Below are 18,838 nucleotides of genomic sequence, written 5' to 3'. Positions count from 1 at the left end.
AACAGTCCTGATTCAGTTCAATAAATATTTATTAAGCGCCATCTCTAGTGTTCAAATCTGGACCTGGGTTTAGAGCGAGTAAGACTACAGCTGATTTCTCTCTTATTTTAACAGACAAGGAGGCAGATTATATGGGTGCAGATGTTGATAGGTGGGTGGATGTAGCAATTATTGCTTCAGTTTTCTCAGTAAAATAGGAATCACTTTTCTCAGCTGACAGTAAGCATAGTGGTGGAGGGGTTTCTGGGGTTTGAGGAGAGATGAGTATGAAACAATTATGCAGGGGAATTTAAGAGGGGATAATTAAGAAAATATAGTAGAAAAGCTAGGCAGCATTAGAGCCCATTTCAGATTTGCATCAAGAAATTAAAGTGATACCTGCCAGCTAGTTCAGGTTCACAGATATATGTGCAGAGTAATAGAGTTAGATTTGATTATACTTCACAAGCAAAGGATTTTGGCTTTGCTAAAATTTAATTGATTAGTCAGTTAATTACAAATGAAGCAATAGAGGAACAAAGAACTAAATGGTATATACCAGGTTGTGATTATAATGATTGGAACAGAGGTCAGGACACTAGAGGGAGTAAACTGGGAGGATAGGAGGTAATAGTTAGAGAATGAGATGCATGAGATTCTGGAGGGGGTACGGTTACTGGTAATAAGAGATCTTGGAGTATGATTATGGGAGTCGGTGGCCAAGGTGGGAAGAAGGCAGTGACATGGGAATTTACCTCTGAGAGCTATCTGTCTGGTAGCGGTGTAGACAAGGACAAGGCCAGAGGTAAGGAAACCAGAGAGATTATTGGGGCAGCTCAAATGAAAGTTAGCAGCAGTATAGGGATTCGATTTAGAGGGTAAATCCATAAGAGCTGGATGTACAAAAAACTGAAGAGGAAGGAATATCAAAAATGATTATCATGGTTCTGGTATCGATGGTTTAAAATCATGTTTAGGTGGGAAAATGATGATTTAAGACTATAGAGCATGAGTGAGTTATCAGTCAGGGTATCCATGTGCAAGTACCCCACAAGCATTTAAATAGGGAGGTCCCAGATATGGAGTAGAGGTCTGGATTAGAGATACAGCCTTAGAAGTCACATGAAAGTGGCATATGGAGAGAGTGATCAGGATTGAGCCAAAGACACAATTTTTGTGAATGAAGACATTTTGAGGGGTAGACAGTAATCAGACCCTAAGAAGGAATAATTAGATTATGAAGAGCCAGCAGTGTACACTCCCAGCAGTCACTAGGAAAGTCGGATGCTTCCACGCAAGCACGTAAGCCTCCCATTGTCTCATTTTGGCAATTAGAATCTGTTTCTAATATTCCCTATTATTATTACTTCAGTCTGTCAGTAAGCATGTGCTTTTAAATATTAAGACAATGCAACGGGCAATGAAGATTATGTAAAGAAGTAAAATAATAATACTTCTTGCATTCTTATGTTGTTTTATCATTTATATGGCACTTTTACAGACCTGTCATTTAAAACTTTGGTACTCACAAACTTTATAACATAAGTAAGGGAACAAAGTAGTAAGGTATTGTTCCAAATAAGGAAACTGAATTTCCCATAGGTTAAGTGACTTGCCTATAAAGCCTCATAGCTAGTAAGGTGTCAAGACTTAGGCTCATTGTGGGTATGCTCCCTGTCCCCAGAGAGCTTATTATATATTTTGAGTATATGTAAAATATGTATTAAATACATAATAAGTTTCTTGAGGACAGCACATTTACAATGAGAGTGCACACTTACTTATGTGTGTGGTTATCTCCCATACATATTACATGACTTTGATAGGGCATCTATCACTGACCCTACAGGTACCATATAAGAGCCAAATGAGACATAAATTATACCTGTTTTCAGAGGAAAGAGAGATCACTGTTGAATCTTGGTGGGAAGTCAGGAAAGAATAGGAAGGAGGTACAAAGGTGTTCTTACTATCAAAGTTCTAACACTCTAGAAAACACTCTAGAGTAGGAGATAGAGTTGTCAACAAATAATTGGTATACATTAGGGTACAGAGAAAGCAGCTCTAACAAAGGAATACCACACAGCAATGAAAAAGAATGAAATATTGCTACATCAAACAACATAGTGCTGTACTCTGTTTTAGGCAATTGTATAAGTACCTGAGATCAAATGTTTGGCTCCAGTTTCTATAAAACTAAGTGGAATTTTAAAAAACTAAATGAATATATTTATTAGTAAGTAGAAGAATCATTCAAGTATGGGAATTTGATAATAAAATGAGTAATTCATTTATTTTTGATAGAAGTACTCAGGCCGGTACTGATTTTTGGAAAATAGATGATATTTTATTTCCAAGATAATGGGTTAGTACATCCTTTAAACTGGTGACTGTAAAATAGACTCATTTCAGCTTTTAAAATACTGTGTGTGTGTGTGTGTGTGTGTGCGCGCGCGCGCGCGCGTATACATACACACGCTCTGAAGTATGCTACATTCCAATGCTGTCATTCTGGAAATTGAAATTGTAGATTAAGTAAGACCAATTTGAGTCACCGCACTGACATGAGCTTAACATTCAGTCCCTATTTTATACTTGCTGGGTTGTCAAAGTGGAAAAAAAAATATTTTAAAATTCTAATATAATATACAAATATGAAGTGCTGTTTAAACTATTCTTCAGAATCCCACGCTGACCTAAGATGGGGACTGCTGGTTCCCTAATTTCCATTTTTCATTGAAATGCCTGCTGTTATCTAAACTGCTTATGTCATATGGGTATTTCTGAGAGACCATCTAGCCAGATGTATGTTTTATAAATTTGAACTCTTTTTTAGTATTCTTTTCCCATTAACACAGCTTTTACCTACATTTTTCGAAGATGGGGAAACATTTCCGCCATATCCTTTTAATCTTTTGCTTTTGGAATGAAATTAAGTGACTTCATAATATCCATGTATTGGGTTTAGTAGTAATGTAATTCTTGGGAGCAGGATGAATGCCTGCCTTTCACCAGATAACTCATCCTCGAATCTGTGGGATCCTATAATCAGCATGTCACCAGGACCGAAAGTAAGTATGGAAAGAAAAGATTAACTTGATTGACAGTGCTGCTGTCTGTTTTTTGTATTGGCATAGAGTATAAAAAGAAGTGATAAGAACTGAGCTCTCTTAAATATTATATGACCAAATTGAATCTCATCAGGTCTGATTTTTTCCAATTATATATTAATTTATTAAGAACATTTCTGTCCAGTAGACTATATATACATATTTTTACATTAATTATGCTTCAGTTATAACACAAATCATTATTGCAAGTAGCTTTCATATCTACTATGAAAAGTTAGAAGTAATCTTTGGAATCTTTTAGAACCAAATTTGTATATAAAACAACATTATAATGGAGTCTTGCTTTTTTTTTAGGTGGCTCTAACTAACTATACCTTTGAAAATGTGAGCTTTCATGTTCTTCATCAGCGTTTTCCCCTCTTTACCTTTCGAGTCTTATCAGATTGGTTTGATAACAAGACAGATCTATACAGGTAATGTTTTATAACTCTGAAGATAATATCTTTTTTTAATCAGTATTATCGGTATATAATTTATATAGAATAAATTGTATCATGTGGTAACTTTGACCCTGTGACCACTACCCCAATCAAAATAAACATTTCTTAATGCCCAGAAAATTCCCTTATACAATTTTGAAATCAACTTACCTATTTAATTATCCAGGTAAGTACTAGGTAAATTTTTATTACTGCAGATTAGTCTTGCCAGTTCTAGAACTTTGTATAAATAAGATTATTTACAATCCACCCGTTTGTATCTAGCTGCTTTCAAGAAATTCTGCATAATGTTTTTTGAGATTCAACCATGTTGTTGCATAAACTAGTAGTATGTTCATGTTTATTAGTAAAAAATATTCGATCATAAAAATATACCACAATTTATCCAGTCTCCTGTTGATGGACAATTGGGTTGTTTCTAGTTTGATCTATTATGAATAAAACTGTATGCAAGTCTTTGTTCGAACTTATATTTTCATTTCTCTAGGAGTGGAATTGCCAGGTCACATGGTTACTTGTTTAACATTTTAAGAAATCTCTAAATGGTTTTCTTTGGCAATTTTTCTAGTATGAGTCTGCTGGCAACAAATTCTCTTAGCCTTTGTTTATCTGAAAATGTCTTTATTTCACCCTTGTTTTTGAATATTTTCAATATTTTGTTTCTGTAAACTAAGATTTAGGTCTCTGGAAACCTTTGATTTACATGAATGAGTTATGTTCCCAAAATTTTGTTACTTTTGACTTAGAACACATTCTTCCATGAAAATGTTATGTCTCGAGATTATATCCCTAAATCAGTCTATAAAACCTTCCCTAATCCCTAATATTTACTAACCTAGAGAATTCACAGTACCATCTTGATGTCATTTGCTATCCAAGGAATAGTTATTGAATATTATGTTCTGGTGGCAAAGAATTCTGTAGCTCAAAAAGATAATATTAGAAAGTTTCTTCTTCAATTCTTCATTTCTGTAGAACTAGCCCTTAGAAAAAGTTCAGAATAAGTGAGTTTGGACTTGGAATTCTTATATCTCCTTTTTGATCAACTTCTTCCCAAATGCCCTATCCCACAAAATACCTTCAAGATGCTCTCAGTTCAACCACTTCAGCATCTACCCAGGCCTTTCTTGAGTGGCTTTTGCTTCATAATTATACTTCCCTTTCTCTACCCCAAATCAAAATTTATATTTGCTTACTACAACAAATTATCTAACAAAATTCAATTTTGTCATGTTTTGTTTATTTTTTAAAAGGCCACAGTTACCCATTCTTTTTTTATATCACATGGCTAGCAGATAGGACTAGATAATAGGAATTAATATAATCTTATTTCAAAAATATGGTTTTTTTAAATTTAAACAGTCCACTTTTTTAAATACATTTGAAAAATATATTAGGAAAAATATGGAGTTCTGTTGGCAAGATGGTGGAGTAGGAAGCCCTGGACCCTCTGTCCCTTCACAGACACTGATTCAGCAATAATTCACAGACAAATTTCCTTTGTAAAAAATTCAGAAAGTAATTGGAAGGGTCCTGCACCCAAAGCGAACAAAGAACCAGACTCACCAAAGCTGGTAGGGAGATTCAGACACCCACTTGCCAGAGTCCTGGCTCTGACCCAGAGCCATATGATCAGGAAAAGGCCCCTAGCTCCTAGCTTCTCTCAGGAGAAGGAAGAGTTGGTTCGTGTGTCTAGAACCCCAACTTTTCCTACGGAGCACTGATAGTTCTGACACAGTTTATCAGGCGGAGCCAAACGGAGACAGTGGCATGGGCTAGTTGACACCATAGAGCCTCCCTTGCTGCTCAGCACAAGCAAGTAGATGAAGAATCCCAGCTCTCGGTTTATCCCTGGGGAGAGAAAGAATTGATCCATGCATCCAGTGTCCCACTTCCTCCTAGGCTACCCAAAGAGCTGTCATCTGTCTATCCAATCTTGGACTCCCAACAGGTCCTGCACAATCTAGTTCTTTGATGGGGAATGGACACAGTGATTTGGACTAGCAGACCATAACTCCCCCTCCTGCTTAGCACAGAGTGAATGGGCAAAAACTCTAGCTGCCTGCTTCTCCTTGGGGAGGGAAAGAGTTGGTAGAGGCCTCCAGAATCTCTGGGGTGATTAGTGGAGGCCTTCTGGACAGGGCTGGTCTACAAAGACTGGGAGAAGTGTCCGATTTGTCTGATGCAGGACACTAATACAGAGAGTTAAGGAAAATGAAGAATCAGGCAAAGATATCCCAGACAAAGGAACAAGATAAATCTCTAGAAATTGACCATAATAAAACAGTTAATATGATTTACCTGATAAAAGATTCAAAATAACCGTCTTAAAGATGCTCGCCAAGGTCAAGAGAATAGTGCATGAACAGAATGAGAATTTCAACAGAGATAGAAAATACTAAAAAGTACTAAACATAAATAGAGCTGAAAATTACAGTAGCTGAACTGAACAATTCACTAGAGAGGTCAACAGTACACTAGATCAAGCAGAAGAAAGATCAGTAACCTCCAAGGCAGGTCATTGATTACCCACATGGTCTACAGAAAGGATGAGCTGTTAAATCCATTTTGTTTTCTTTTAAAGGAACTGATTGAGTCTACACATAATGCATTATCTCGTTTACATTTGGCAAATCTGCATAATTGAAGGATTATATTAATAATCTAAAACAAAATATATTAAAATGCAGTGCAATTTTTTGCCTATGAAACTAGTAACACTTAAAAAATTATAATCCCCAGAGTCGGCAAAGATGCAAGTAAACTAGAATTTTATCATTAGTATGAATCTGTAAATTAGTAAAACCTGGAAAGCAGTGTGTCAATATGTATTAAAACTAAACGTAGCAGACCCTTTGACCAAATCTAGGAACTTCTTAATGTGCATCATTACTCCCTCCTAAGTAACCTCACTTTTAATACGTATGTTTTGGCAGAATGAAAACAATACCAATTTCAAGTGTCCAAATTTTTACCTAATGTTCGTAGCATGGATTCTCTTTTAACAGATGGAAAATGGTTGATCATTACATCAGCCGTGTCCGTGGAAATCTCCAAATGTTAGAACAGCTGGACCTGATTGGGAAAACCAGTGAAATGGCTAGACTTTTTGGCATTCAGTTTTTACATGTACTGACACGGGGTTCACAGGTAGGAAAGTTTCTTTTTTCTTTTCTTTCTTTATTCTTTTTTTTTTTTTTTTTTTTTTTTTTTTTTTTTTTTTGCACATTTGAAAATTCTGTGTAAATGCTTTACTTTCAAGATGTTTGAGGTGATTTGTTTTTTTGAACTTCCTGTCTGGTATCAGCTAATATATATAGCTGGTTGATCAAATGTTGTCATTTTATTTTCTGGAAAAGCTTTAATTTCACTAACAGTTCCACTTCTTATTTTTTTCCTCCATCCTACCTTTCTGGCAATTGCTGTTTTTCATGGCATTAAAAAAATAAATGATTGTTCCTTGAGGGAAATACTGTTCATGAATATTGTCACTGTGATTAAGGATACCTTCAAAGGCCCTTACAACTGGGGAAGTAGCAAAGAAAGTCTATGTCTCTTTTGTTTTACATTACTAAATGTGGCTTGTTTCACCTCTCAACGGCTAATTAAAAAAAAAAAAAAAAGGATTTGGAAATCAATTTAAGTGGACATTATCATCTTTTTAATGTTAAAGAAAAATGAGACCTTGGAAGCCATTTAATTCATCATATCTTCCTAACTAATATCCCAAGGACATAATGAGAGAGTTTATCAATTGCCTTGCTGAAAATTGTTCATGGCATTCATTCAATAAATATGTATTTGAATACTTTTACTGTGTTAAATAAACATTGTGCTAGGATCAAGGATACTATATTAAATCACTCAGGATCCTTAACCTTGTAAAATCTTTTATTTAATTACTTCATGTCTACAACATTTCCCTAGTTTACGAATTCAGTAATTATAGCAAAAATAGAGCTCTAACTAATTGTCATTACCCATTCGTTTATTTAATTTCATTGCTTATAAGCTATTTTATTTATTTGTACTCCCACGAGTTTTAAAAGCTATCTGAGGTGGCTTATAATAATTTTAAAAAGTTGGATACCTTAAAATCACATGGGAACATTTCAATGAACTCATGCTGCTTCTTGAGAGTGCTTTTTTTTTATAATACCCCAAACCATCTCCTTAACGGCGGTTGTTACAATCAGTAAATGATTGATTCATTTTTGCGAGTACTAAGCTGACTGCCTTTCAATTCTAGAATCCTTGCGATTCCTTCTTGAAAATTTAGAATAACATTTATTCATCTCAAGTCTCCTGACTTTGATTTCCCAGTTTTCCCAAATCAATTTCTTAAATATTGGCCAACTTTTTCAATTAAGTTGACAGACTGTACAGCTGGCTCTCCTACATGTTCGTTATGATATAGCTGTATTTAAATATAAAAAGAAATTAATTTTATCTGTCTTTTCAATATCAACTTACAGTGTAATCATTTTGTTATTTTTGCAGTTTTTATCAAAGTTATAATAATAGGAAAAGGATTTATGAATTCCCCTTTCAGGCACCTAAAAGCTGAGTAAATAACCAGTGCTGTATAACTGAATTTTAAGAAAGTCATGCTGCTTTATTCTGAAGAGCAAAACATCCCCCAGATTATTATCACATATTCAAGACCAGTATATTTATATTTAGACTGTTTCCTCTTCTCTTCCTTACCTTCACCTCTCTTCCCGCAGTACCGTGTGGAATCAATGATGTTACGTATTGCTAAACCAATGAACTATATTCCCGTGACACCTAGTGTACAGCAGAGGTCCCAAATGAGAGCCCCGCAGTGTGTTCCGCTCATTATGGAGCCTGAATCTCGCTTTTATAGCAACTCTGTTCTCGTCTTGGATTTTCAGTCACTATATCCTTCAATTGTGATTGCATACAACTATTGTTTTTCCACCTGCCTTGGCCATGTTGAGAACTTGGGAAAGTAAGTTTTTTCATATTACAATTATGTTGTTGTGCTTCGTACTTCTTACTAAAATTAGACTTTGAGTGTCTCTTTGCTCTTGAGACTGTTCTAATGAGCAAGATGAATGTACTGTAGCACAGCTAATTCATTGTTTTTAGTTACTTACTAATTGACACCGATGGCCATATGACTAAGTCAGCATTGTGGATGGATGACACATATGAAGAAGATCATGAATAGATCAGCCTTGCAACTGTCTGTTTTACTGTCTATATCTAGAGTCTCTTTTTAAATGAAAGTTATATTTAATTTGTTGATATAAATCACCTTTCAGTGAAACAGATTAAGAATTATGATCTTAAGACTCCAGCTATCACCTCCTCCTGACTTTTCTTAGAAATAGTTTTGATTTTTTTAAAAAAAGTTATATTGTTAAATGTTAGGTTTTAGTCATTCATGTCAATGAATTTAATAAGTTAAATGTCATAACATTTCAAACTCAAAGGAGTAGATATTTTTCTCATATTGTAAGAAATACAGTCTTCCTTAATAATGACTTTTGTGTATTTAAAATCAAGTGTTATAGTATTATCTAAAGTGTATTCACTCCTTCATAGAAAGCATTTGTGGAAATCGTATTGGTAATCCTGTCTTTTTATTAAGAATGGAAATTTGCAAAGTTATTTACAATCTTCACAATTTTTTTATTTTAGGCTTAAATTTTTCTTTAAGGAACTTAACGTAAGGTGCTACAATCAAACGTTGAGTTGAAATTTGGTATTTCAGTATAGATTTTACCCATAAATTTTAGGATAGGACCATTTAAGAAATATTTCTTTTAACAAATTGTAAATATTGGAAGAACTGCTTTATGGTAATTAGACGAATAAACATATTACTAAATAAATGAATTCATGTTAAGATGTTTGAAAAGAAATTTCTAAAGGAATTAGAAAGATTCATGAAATTGCTTAGACTCTATATTCGATGGTTTGAGAAAGTATTTGCTTAATGTTTTCTTTCTTAACAGGTATGATGAGTTCAAATTTGGCTGTACCTCTCTAAGAGTACCTCCAGATTTGCTTTACCAAATTAGGCATGATATCACAGTTTCCCCCAATGGAATAGCTTTTGTCAAGGTAATACTCTCTTGTAAGTGAAAGGTATAACTGTGGCTTAACCTTTGAAGAGCTAATGGTTTAGATGTTGTTAGCCTATAAAATGGGGAAAAATTGTTTAGTTGAATATCTCATCTGAAAAGGCAAAGATATAGAAATCATCTAAGAAGCATTAAAAAAAAAGTCATCTTGTTTTGCATGAATTTTGATTTAAAATCTTTTAATTGTTAGATCTTAGTTTTTAGTGAAATATTGAAAGAAATAGCTTACACAATACCTTCTACCCTCTATTAGAATCTAGCAGACTTAAATAACTATTTGATGGTCACAATGATGATAACTTATAAAGATTTAAATTGCTTTAATGTTTAAATTCTAATTGTTCATCCACATTATTTTAAATTAAGACTTTCAGAAAATAATGATACTCTTATTTGATTGCATTTTTAAGAAGATATCCAAACTAATAATAGAGTCTCTTTTATTCTCTCCCTATCTCCCCTTAGAAGAGACTGAGGAAAGCCTCATAAATGAGTAAATTAAAGACAAATAGGAGAGATCTAGGAGAAGACTACATTGCCTCATGTGCCAACTTCGTTTCTTTCTTTTCTAGTTCCTTAGCAGTGAGTCGATACTAGAATCGTGGGACAGTAGGGTGATTGATGGTAGCATGGACCTCACTAGCCCTCAAATTCATTCTGGTGTACTTAGCAAAAGTAGCATCATTCTTTACCCTAAGAAGATGCTATGTTTGAAGAGTACCATAAAATTAGCCATTTAGATATGAGAAAAGTTTTACCAGAGAATTAATGATATATTCCTTTTGGGGAAATATTATATCTTCATATTAGACATATATTTTAACATAAACATGGTTTCTTCAGAAGGTATACAGAATGAATTAGAGGTTAAAGTATGTTTTCATTGTCACATATCTATCAGCTTATTATATTATCTCCCCTTAACAGCATTTTTAAAACTTGCATCAACATTTTGACCCAATGTATAAAGCTTAATGAAAATAAAATTTAATATTAAGGAATGTGAGTAGCCTATACCTTAGGTTTTAATTGTTCAGTCCAACATGCATTATTACCTTGCACGTGTCTGTGAATCATCTTCAAAGTTTAATACTGTTTTGTGGTTTTCATTCCTATTGGAGTTCTCATAAATTCTCCCTAGTCTTGATTAATACAAATGATTTTTTTTTGGCATCAACAAATTTTATCACCTCACTATTCATCCCCTCTTCCAGATTGCTAATAAATATAGGCCGGAGGGGATGGCTTAGTGGTCTAAGCATCAGATTTGAAATACCTAGAGTCCTTGGAACTACAGGTTTGAATGTCAGCAGAGTCAACCCAGCTCATCATTCTTCCAAGGTAGATAAATGGAGTTCCATGCAGATTACTGGGGTCATTAGGATGAGATCTTTAAAAACTGAGGTTTGTTATAAGTGATACAAATCCCATGTGTCTTTCTGAAAGAGTGGGGGTTTGGATCATAGTTTTGAACAAAATTTCCCTCTGAACTTGTATGCTCTCTTATGCACTAGTTGACATCCTCCTCCCTGGAGGTCTTTGAACTCACATAATAGTGCTTCATTAGATTTATAAACATTACAGGAACTTTTTAGGAGAAAAGTCCTCTTCAAAAGAAAGAAAATGTGATGATTTTGTATTGATGGCCACTGGTCCTGTGGCCACTGTATTATTAGTATGTTTCAATTCCTGACAGTTGAGTTGTTATACTTTGTGCTTCCTTCTTAATTATCTAAATCTATAATGTTTAAGGAATTTTAAACATTCTTTTTTCCTTTATGATAGCCTTCAGTGAGAAAGGGTGTGCTACCAAGAATGCTCGAAGAAATTTTGAAGACTAGACTCATGGTGAAGCAGTCAATGAAGGCTTACAAGCAAGACAGAGCCCTTTCACGAATGCTCGATGCACGTCAGTTAGGACTTAAGCTTATAGCAAATGTCACATTTGGCTATACAGCTGCCAATTTTTCTGGGAGAATGCCATGCATTGAGGTAAGTGATACAATTCTGTAGTTTTTTTAAAAGAAACTAAAGCCAACATTAAATGAATACCCGTTCATGAAAACACTTTGTTTTGTTGTGAAACTTTAAAGTAAAGGGTTTTACATCCATGACATAGGATCAGTTTTTCCCAAATCAGGGCTTATATATATATATACATACTCTTAGGAATTTGTTGGTTTTCTCCATGAGAATTCTTAGTGTCTTAATTTTTAAAATTATAATTTTAGAAATTAGCATACAATTTTTTCTACATAATCTGGATGACCATATTGTAACCAACTATTAGCATTAAATTTTGGTGCCAAATTTATAGAGATGTTTACAACAAACTCAGTACTACATAATTGCTTTTAACATATTGATAGAGATATGATAGGTTGCTTCTCCAAATGTCAGAATGAACAATGATCATTTCATAATTACAAGTGTACCAGTAAAGATTTAAGCAAAGCCTTTGTTTTGTAGTGGTAGTTGCAACTGAAAGATACTTTTTGTAGAATAAGACTAATTTCTTGTTATTTACTAAATTAGGGTGTTAATTTGACATGAATACAATATAGTGTAACAGAGTAATAATTTTCTAGTGATGGAGAAAAGAAAAGAGTAAACCTGTTTTGTTCATCTTTTCATGTCAAATGAAGGCCAGAACATTATGGTATACCATATTGTAATAATTCAATAAGAGAAAAGCAGTGGAAGAATAAAGTTCCCACACAGCTCTCGGTAGGCAAAGTGAACTCCAAAAACCTGTGCAAGAGACTTCCACTTTCAGGTCTAGCATATAAGCTCGAAGTCACCACTCTATTCTCACAATAAATTAAAAATCTGAACAAACTGAAAAGTCAACAACTCCTGTTAGATCCCTCAGAGAAGTGAAGTCACAGGGTAAAACAACTGCCCTCCACATTTAAGAGATCAACAAGTGAATGATACAGAGAATCACAACTTACCAGAGCACAAACCTCTATAGGAACCAGTACCAAGGCAGGGAAACCTGAAGTACAACTGATGAATGGCTGGAGGCTCAGTGTAGACAAGTCTGAGAGATAAAACTGTCTTTGTTCACAGATGACACAGTCTGTGAAAAAAAATCCGAAAGAATTGACCAAAGAAAACTCCTGGAACTAGTAAGCAATTATAGCAGGGTTGCAGGATACAAGGTTAATACAGTAGCTCCACCACCATCCATCCATGCTTTCACTTTCCATGATTTCATTTACCATCACCACAGTCCAAAAATATTAAATGGAAAATTCCAGAAATAAACAGTTGATAAGTTTTCAGTTGCATACCATTTTGAGTAGCGTAATGAAATCTCGTGCTGTCCCACTCTGCCACCTGGAAAATGAATCATCTCTTTGTCTAGTGTATCCACACTATATGTTTTACTCTCTGGTTTATTACTTAGTAGGCATCTCAGTTATCAGATGACCTGTTGTGATATCATATTACGTGTATTTAAGTAACATATAATATTATATTAACTCAGAAGGGTTATTAACATTACATCACAGTGTCCGTCATTCACCTCATTTCATCTCATCACATAGGCCCTGTATCATCTCACATCATAAGAAAGGTGAGTACAGTACAATAAGATATTTTGAGAGACAACATTCACTTAACTTTTATTACAACATATAATTGTTCTATTTTCTTATTGTTCTTAATCTCTTACTGTGCCTAATTTATAAATTAAACTTTATCATAGTTATGTATAGGAAAAAACATAGTTCATATAGGGTTTAGTTTTATCCATGGTTTCAGGCATTCACTGAGGGTCTTGGAACGTAGATCCCTACGGATGAGGACCTGTATGCAGAGGTCAGTCACTTTCCTATATACCAGCAATGAAGAAGTGGAATTTTCATTTAAAAACACAATATCCTTTTTATTAGCAGCCCCCCCCCAAATGAAATATTTTGGTATAAATTTAACAAAAATTATACAAGATCTTTATGAAGAAAACTACAAAACTGGTGTAAGACTCAAAGTACTAAATAAAAGATATTCTGCATTCATGGATAAGAATGCAGTATTGTCAAGATGTCAGTTCATCTCAAAATGATCGATAGATTCAATGCAAACCCAGTCAAAAATCCCAGCAAGTTGTTTCGTAGGTGTTAACAAACTGATTCTAAAGTTTACATGAAGTAAAAGACCCAGAATAGGCACAAGGGTTCCCTTTGCACCACACCCTTGCCAATACTCTGTTTCTATTCAGAGAATTTTTATTTTAAATATTTTTCTTATTATGACTTTTCAGGATCTCAGCCATTGCCTAAATTGTGAAACTAATTATTTCCTCTTTTTATATCCAGTCTCTTATCCCTGTAATGAAGCAATGTTTTTCAAATTAGAAACCATGAACGAAGAATCAGAATCAGTTTTAAATGCCATTTTTAACCTCTTCCCCCTCACCTTCTTGCCACTGAATCCTTCTCACTGCTTGGTCTTCAGGGGTAGCTGCCAAGAGTTCTGACTTCCTGAGTAGACAGATAGGAGGCAGACATTTAGGGTCAATATGTGCGAGTATCTCAAAAGCATATTTCAACTCTGACACTAGATGGCTCACCCATCCAGCTGTTTGCCACACGTATTTTAAAGTTTACCTTGTTTGAAAGTAGCAGCAGATGACAGATTATACATTTTATTAAAACTTGAATTTCAATTAGATAATGTGATTTTTTAAATGTATTAGATTATAGTTTGTATTCTCAAGTTTTTACAACAGGAAAGGTCTTAACAGAAATCATGATCTTAATTTAAAACCCAAATTGTTTCTGCCAAAAGCTTTTTTTTTTATTTATTCCTTTCTTTTGTAAAGCAACTTTAGACAGCCTTTTCAGTAGCATTTAGTCCTACATTTAGTTCAGGTAATTCAAATTTTACAGTAAAAAGGGGAGGATCATTATAACTATTGTTTGGGTCTTAACATGAAAGGAAAAGTTAGATAATTTGAATTTTAAAATTTTAAAGAATGCTCTATTTGTGCCAAAGGGCAATTTTCCCCAACTCTTAGTTTTAATGAGTTTAATAAATGAAGCAGCAGTGCTATACTAGTTCCTTAGTTTATTTAACTGTGGAATATAATTAGCTTGTTTCTCATTATTTATCAAGACATACCATTTTTTGTCTTGGCATCTTATGCCATGGCGATTGTCGAAACTCACCACTCAAATGGAAGAACTCGTTAAACATATCTGTCTGCCTCCTTGATTTAAATTGAACACTTATATTTTCCATCATATAATTATACATTTTTTCTTATTTTAGTGTTATTTAAAAAGGACGTATAACCAATCGCTGAGACTTCAGTTCAGCATTAATTTTAATGATACTGAAATAAATTATCATAACATTCCAACAAAATTTTGAAAGATACACATACACACACAATGATATACACAGGGTAATTTCCTGCTAAATTTACAGACATATAAGAAAGTCCTCCAATAAACAAGGTTTATTTTTTCAGGAATTAAATGTAATTGTCTACTTCATATAAAGTGGTCCATTATACTAACTGATCTACTCACAGGCAAGTCTATATATTGGTTAGTTCCTTCTTTAAATTCTTCATCCCTCTCATTTTCTTCTTGAGTTTTGTAGAAAGAATGATGACATGATGACTGTTTTTGTTTTTAATGTTCTTTTCTCTTAGTTTAATTTTAGAAATATTTAGTAATTAAAATTAAGTATTATATGTTATCTATTGGCTTTACTAAGTAAGCTATGTTAAAAAATTATTTCCAATGTGTTTGTACCAACAGGTTGGTGATAGTATTGTTCACAAAGCAAGAGAGACCTTGGAACGAGCTATTAAACTGGTGAATGATACCAAGAAATGGGGTGCAAGGGTTGTATATGGTGATACTGACAGGTAATAAACTTTCTGATTTGTAGTTGTCTTTTTGCATCTCTTTAAATGTTTGAATGGCTTAAGGGTGATCCTCAAACTAAAAATAGAGTTCTACCTAAATCCATTCCAGTGCTTATGAATTCATGATCAGAGCTAGCACAGGTCCTGATTTACCAGATATGATCTTAAGAGAGAAAGCCAAGGACTGTGAAGATTCCAGTGGCATCGCTCCAGGTAGCCAAGTAGATGGTGACCTATAAAAAACTGTATACATAGGAGTCTAGTCTGTTTAAAGAAACAGTTTTTAATTTGAATAATTCCTCATACAGATGCAGCTCTCTGAATTTAAATATATATCTTAAAATAATCAAACTGTTTTTGAAGGACAGTTGCCAAAGCTGTGAGTAGTTTACTTTTCACTAGGTCCCAAAATCTGTTGTTAAAAATAATCTTTCAAAAGGAAATTTTATGATAATCCTGTTTAAAAAAATATATTAGTAAATATGTATCGGATAGGCCTAAAAAGAAAATATTACAAAAGGCTTTAAGTGGTTCAAAGTACAGCCTAAGCTTAAAGGTACGGATAACTAAGGCATGTTTATTCTGCCTTAATGAATGTTAAAATTAATTCAGATTGAGACTATTTTTATTTTAAAAACCTTAAGTAATATTGAATAAAATATCCTTTTCTTAAGCTTTTCATATCAGATGCTAAGTGCTGTCTCCAGCACTGGCAGAGAAAGAGCTTTTCGAAAGAAACTGTCCAAATGAGATTTAAAACACGTAAGAAATATAAGATTGGTTTATGTGGCTCCAAGTCTAGAAGCAAAAATCTTACAGTCATGTTTTAAGATACTGTCCATTTCACTATTTAATGTCTTTCTACTAAAATTATAAGTGAAGATCAACTTAAAATCTCTATTAGTCATTATTCCCCTTGGTCTCAGACAATGGTATATATATATATATATATATATATATATATATATATATATACACACACGCTGAAGTGTAAAGTGCTATCATAAAGTTAACTGGATTAAATTAGGAAAAAATGCCTAATATTTTTGTTTTTATAAGTTAACTTTTAAGTTATTTTTTGTATTGGAATTTTATATCCATATTAGAAATTCTTCTCTTTTGACCATATATTGCTAGTGGGATTGTACATCAGAAATATCTCTGGAATGCAGTTTTACAGTATCTTTCAAAAATTATTTTTAGTGTACACCATTTACAAAGACATTTCACTTCTAGGAATATTCTGAGGTCAGAATCAGGTGTGCCAAATTATATATGAAATAGTAGCAAAAAAATTTTAATAATCTAAATTTTCAATGTTTGGTTAAATTATATCCACACATTGCAGTAGAATACAACTATAAAAATAGTGTAAAAGGACTAAGTGACATGGAAAATGTTCACAATACACCATTAAATGAAAGGAGAAAGTTACAAAATAGTATGATCTGTGATCCCAAATGAGAAAAAATTTAAAGCTATACACAGAAGGTTTGGTGTGTTATTTTCCTGAATGGTGAGATTTTATACATGGCTGTCTTCTTTTTTGTGCCTTCTTTTATTTTCTTCAATAAATGTATATTACAAATATATGTGTGTCTTTTTTTAATTAGGCAGTTCTGGAAGGTTATTTCCTCTTACATCCCAAGTAAATATTCCATTTCTTTATACTCACATTTTCTCTTATTTTATGATTGACCTAATTGTGTGTCATACAAATCTATAAATATCTAGGAGTGACCAAGGACCTTCTTGGCAGCTGCGATAACTGAACTGGTCTATGTGTAACTAAACTAGAAATATCAGATGTCTTAAAGAGCTGTAACAAGATATACCATGAGTACACAAGGAAAGTGTGATAAAACGAGAAAGCTTAGATAAGAAGCAACTTAATAAGGAATAAGAAGGGGGTAAAGGTTTCTTTGGTATTAGAGTATTTACCAGGAAATTTACTCTTGATGAAGTTTTTTTCTTACAATGTCTTCATTACCCTACTCTCTTTTTAATCCTCTAGTATGTTTGTGCTACTGAAAGGAGCTACTAAGGAACAGTCTTTTAAGATTGGTCAGGAAATTGCTGAAGCTGTAACTGCTACCAATCCAAAACCAGTGAAATTGAAGTTTGAAAAGGTAAGAGAAATGTGATAATAATGATCCCATATAAAATTTACATTCCTTCTAGACATTTCTGACTTATTCATTGTATTTTCAGAATTATTAACAGTATACAGGTCTTTTAAAGTGTTAATATTTAAAATATTTTCCCTTAGTTTTATGTAATTTTCTCAGATTTTTTTAGTAATGTCTTTATATAAAGAAATGAAGAGATTGTTCCAGTTAACTATTGCCATGTAACAGACTACCTCAGAGGTAGTGGTGTAAAACAACCACCGTTTTATTATGCTTACAGATTTTATGGGTCAGGAATTCAGAAAGGTTGCAGCAGGGATGGCATGTCTCTGCCCTACAATGCCTAGGTCTTCAACTAAGGAAGCATAAAGGGTGGAGGTGATCCAACAAATAGCTAAAGGCTGAAATCACCTGAAGCTTGCTCACTCTCATGTCTGGGGGTTGATGCTGGCTGTTGTTTAGGGCATCACCTGGACCTGTTAGCTGGAACCCCTACACATGGCCTTTCCTGGGGACTCCTTGTTCTTCCTCACTGCATGATTGCTGAGTTCTAGGAATGAGCATCCCAAAGGGAAACAGATGAAAGCTGTTTTGCTTTTTATGTCCTAGTCTCAAAGTCATACAGCATCATAACCTAGATTTAAAAAGGAACATAGACCCCCATCTCTTAATGGGAAGAGTGTTAGAGTCACATTATAAGAAGACCATGTGAAATGAGAGATGTTTTTTCTTTGAAAAATAGGCTGCCACAAGGACCTTCAACTGTTTTCACTTTACTTTAGATATCAAATAATGTAATATATTTAGTTCTTTCTCTATATGAGATACTGAGCTAGGAGAATTGTGGAATGCAAAGAAGCATAAGACACAGTCCTACCTTCTAAGAGCTAATATCTACAAGGAATGATTAGAAATGATCTATATTATTGTAAACTTACAGAAATCTCATGAGAGCAATCTCCTTAAACACTGTAAGAGCACAAAGAAAAGGAGCTATTTTGTTCTCTTCATAGGATGAGGAGACTATGTAGGAGGTAATATGCACTCTTTCTTGGAAAATGGTTAGAATTTTGATAGGCAACCATTGGCAATCGTTCTGCATAGAAGAAAATGGCATATAGAAGAATATGGAGTTGGGAAAGCGTGATGTGGGACTACA

The 18,838-nt window shown here is 33.7% G+C and overlaps 1 protein-coding gene across 4 annotated transcripts in view; it reads left to right on the top strand.

Annotated features, from left to right (window-relative positions):
- REV3L (REV3 like, DNA directed polymerase zeta catalytic subunit) overlaps positions 1 to 18,838 on the top strand; it is a 135,502-nt gene that overhangs the window by 104,627 nt on the left and 12,037 nt on the right. For all 4 annotated transcript variants that reach the window (XM_016136994.2, XM_016136995.2, XM_036220992.1 and 1 more), the window contains 7 exons: positions 3,405 to 3,523; positions 6,559 to 6,700; positions 8,278 to 8,522; positions 9,535 to 9,643; positions 11,449 to 11,655; positions 15,441 to 15,550; positions 17,565 to 17,679. In XM_016136994.2, coding sequence (XP_015992480.2) covers positions 3,405 to 3,523; positions 6,559 to 6,700; positions 8,278 to 8,522; positions 9,535 to 9,643; positions 11,449 to 11,655; positions 15,441 to 15,550; positions 17,565 to 17,679 — 1,047 coding nt within the window. The remainder of the gene's footprint in view (positions 1 to 3,404; positions 3,524 to 6,558; positions 6,701 to 8,277; positions 8,523 to 9,534; positions 9,644 to 11,448; positions 11,656 to 15,440; positions 15,551 to 17,564; positions 17,680 to 18,838) is intronic.

The sequence above is a fragment of the Rousettus aegyptiacus genome, unplaced genomic scaffold, assembly GCF_014176215.1.
Source record: "Rousettus aegyptiacus isolate mRouAeg1 unplaced genomic scaffold, mRouAeg1.p scaffold_m13_p_1, whole genome shotgun sequence".
NCBI lineage: Eukaryota > Metazoa > Chordata > Mammalia > Chiroptera > Pteropodidae > Rousettus > Rousettus aegyptiacus.
The sequence above is the reverse complement of the archived record's forward strand: the minus strand, read 5'-3'. Positions and strand labels throughout refer to the sequence as shown.